This window comes from Pteropus vampyrus, unplaced genomic scaffold, assembly GCF_000151845.1.
Source record: "Pteropus vampyrus isolate Shadow unplaced genomic scaffold, Pvam_2.0 Scaffold780, whole genome shotgun sequence".
In the NCBI taxonomy this organism is placed as follows: Eukaryota; Metazoa; Chordata; class Mammalia; order Chiroptera; family Pteropodidae; genus Pteropus; species Pteropus vampyrus.
This window is the reverse complement of record NW_011889561.1, coordinates 18,479-21,355: the sequence shown is the minus strand read 5'-3', so window position 1 is coordinate 21,355 and position 2,877 is coordinate 18,479. Positions and strand designations below refer to the sequence as shown.

The following is a 2,877-nucleotide window of genomic DNA, read 5'->3' as shown; positions in this document are numbered from 1 at the left end:
GCCCTCTCCCTCAGGGTTTCTGTCACTCTCAGAATGTGGGCTGTCACTCTGTGTGTCTCGCACAGTAATATGTGGCCGTGTCCTCAGGCCTCAGACTGCTCAGCTCCATGTAGGCTGTGCTAGTGGACTTGTCTGCGGTCATGGTGACTCTGCCCTTGAACTTCTGTGCGTAGTCTGTGCCACCATTATTAGGGTTAACGCGTCCCATCCACTCACGCCCTTGTCCTGGTGCCTGTTGCACCCAGAGCATATAGTAGTCGGTGAAGGTGTATCCGGAAGCCTTGCAGGAGACCTTCACGGAGGCCCCAGGATTCCTCACCTCGGCCCCAGACTGCATCAGCTGGACCTGGGTGTGGACACCTGTGGAGAGGAGACAGCAGTGGGTGCAGAGCCCTGACTGGCTCTGGTGCCCTTGTCAGCCCGGGGCTGGGCATCCCCTTACCTGTCGCCACTGCCACCAGGAGGAGGACGCTCCAGTTGCAGTCCATGCTGAGGGTGGTGCTGTCAGGGCCTCTGTGGGGGAAGGCGTGATGGTGGGTGCTGTGAGGACAAAGACAGGTCCCTATTTAACCTAATGCATCTCAGCTCATTTGCATATTCATGAGGCAGAGTATTCATAGCTAAAGATTTGGCTCCACCTGAGAGAAGTTGATAACACAGAAACCTTGATCAATGAGCATATGAATCCCAGGTACAAATGCTCGTTGTGCACATGTGTCCCTGTCAGGGGCCTGATCTCTGTGCAGACAGAGCTTTTCCCTCTGAGGAACGAGTCCAACAGGACGTCTCCTCACTGTGCATCCTCCTAGAATTACACGGGGAGACTGGGTGCATTTGGAACTGATATTAGACCTCATATTCCTGCATCAGATTGTCTCTTAAATGTTACACTGAGTAAAACACACCCTGCCACCAGCTCCCCACATTCAGATGTCTAGACGCCCTAGACCTGCCCCTTGGTGGGTGGTTCTTATTGTGTTCTCAAGATTGTCAACGGATCTTGACAGAATAGAACCTTTATTGTTGCTTCTCCAGTCCCAATCTATTTGTAAATTTAGATGATTCATGTAAAGAGGAAGCCCCAGGCCCTCAGAGAATTCCCTTGCCCACATCCTCTGCACCTACTATGTGTGCACAATACTTGCTTGGTGGGTCTGGAGTGGCCCCTGCAGCCCAGCCCCCATGCTGCAGGGGAGGGTCCTGTCTGGGTTCAGAGGGCATGACCTCACAGTGGTATTAAGTGTCTGTGCCCTGACTTCAGGATGCTCCCTCAGGGACACCATATGCTTTTGGCTTCACTTCTTGATATAGTGAATTGGCCTCACTCACCCCCAATTTCTGTACGGGGAGGCCCCAAGCAAGGGCTTTGTGAACCACGAGGGAACCTTTTCTCTGGGGCTGACACAAGCCCTGACGCAGTCAGCATTCTATGAGTTTAGAAGCTCTCGAGGGTTTGAGGGAGATTCTCTATCCTTTAGGTCCCTCTGTTTGAAGGGTCTTAATATACATGCAGATACAGAACATCTGGCTTGAAACAAAGTCCACTTTTATTATTCAGTACATTAGACACACACAGCAGAGGTTCCCTCAGAGGTTGTATTCGTGCTGTTACTAGATGTAGGGATCGATCTCACCAAGTGTAAGTGGCCCCTGGACTGACATCACTGGACATGAAATCACTGAACATCTGGGCAATGTCAAGTCTCTCCCAGGAAATTAGAATTCAGAACGTACTACAGCCAAGGGACCTGTTAGACCTCTGGTGATGCCCCATTATAAAGGGTATTCATGCCACTGGGTGGACCCAGCAGATGCAACTGCAAACCCACACCAGGGACTGTCACCCCTGAAACATGAGCCAACCCATGAGAGCTCTGTCCCAGGGGGAGCTGAGAGCAGGCGGGAGGAGACGCAGAGTCCTGGCTTCCAGGATGCGCTGGGACACGAGGTCCACGATCACGTGTGAGAGGCACTGGTCTCTGCGAGAGGACGTCTCGTAAGCACTGCTGTCAGGAGCCTGTGCCTGTGCCAACATAACCAGGAAGGTGATGAACATCCTTCTGTTCAGTGAACCCTCTCACAGTTAACCCTGAGATCTTGCTATGTGTGAACTGTACGCCCACCATTCCTGTGGTGAAACCTAGCACACCATGGACTGTATGGCAGAAGGGTTCTTAGGAAGTGTCAGGGATAAATGAGACTGTAGGGTGAGTCCTCATCCACTGGACCTGGTGGCCTTATGAGAAGAGGGGGCAAAAGAGACACATCTCTCACTTTCTCCAGCACGTGAGATTGCACCTAGAAGTCAGCTGTCTGCCTGTGGGGAAGGATTCTCACCAGGTATCGATGTATCTGGACCCCGTAACTTGACTTCCTGACTCCATCACATGAGACAATAAATTACTGTCATCTAAGCTGCCTAGTCTTTGGTCTTTGTGATGGCAGCACATGAGACAGACTGTGGTACTGGGGTGCTGCTGCAAAAAGTACCGAAGATGGTGTAAGTGGATGTGGAAGCAGGTGATGGGTAGGAGGTGGGAGACTTTTAAGTGCCTGCTAGAAAATTCCAAGCTTGCTGAGAGGGGTGTTACAGGTGATTGTGTGGATTGCTCAGAGAGAGGACGGGAGAGCCGTGGAGGAAGCTCCCACACCCTGGGAGAAGCGAACACAGTCACAAGGGCAGCGGTCATTGGGGTGTTGACATTGGGAGCCGTTCTGCTGAGGTGTCCATGGAAATGAGAAACATGGCCCAGGTTCTGCAGGAAATGTGACCTTGTCATGAAGTGTCAAAGAGCTTGGCTGGTGGGTTTGGGTTTGGGGGAAGGTAGAGCTGTGAGCAGTGAAAGTGTGTATTTAGCTACGGGGATTTCTAAGCAA

General features: G+C 51.8%; 1 gene segment (V, D, J or C); it reads right to left on the bottom strand.

Annotated features, from left to right (window-relative positions):
* Window positions 1-488, bottom strand: part of LOC111734102 — a 933-nt gene extending 445 nt beyond the window's left edge. The window contains 2 exon segments of the V gene segment in view: window positions 58-360; window positions 443-488. Of these exon segments, the coding sequence occupies window positions 58-360; window positions 443-488 (349 nt within the window).
* Window positions 489-2,877: the final 2,389 nt, after the last annotated feature.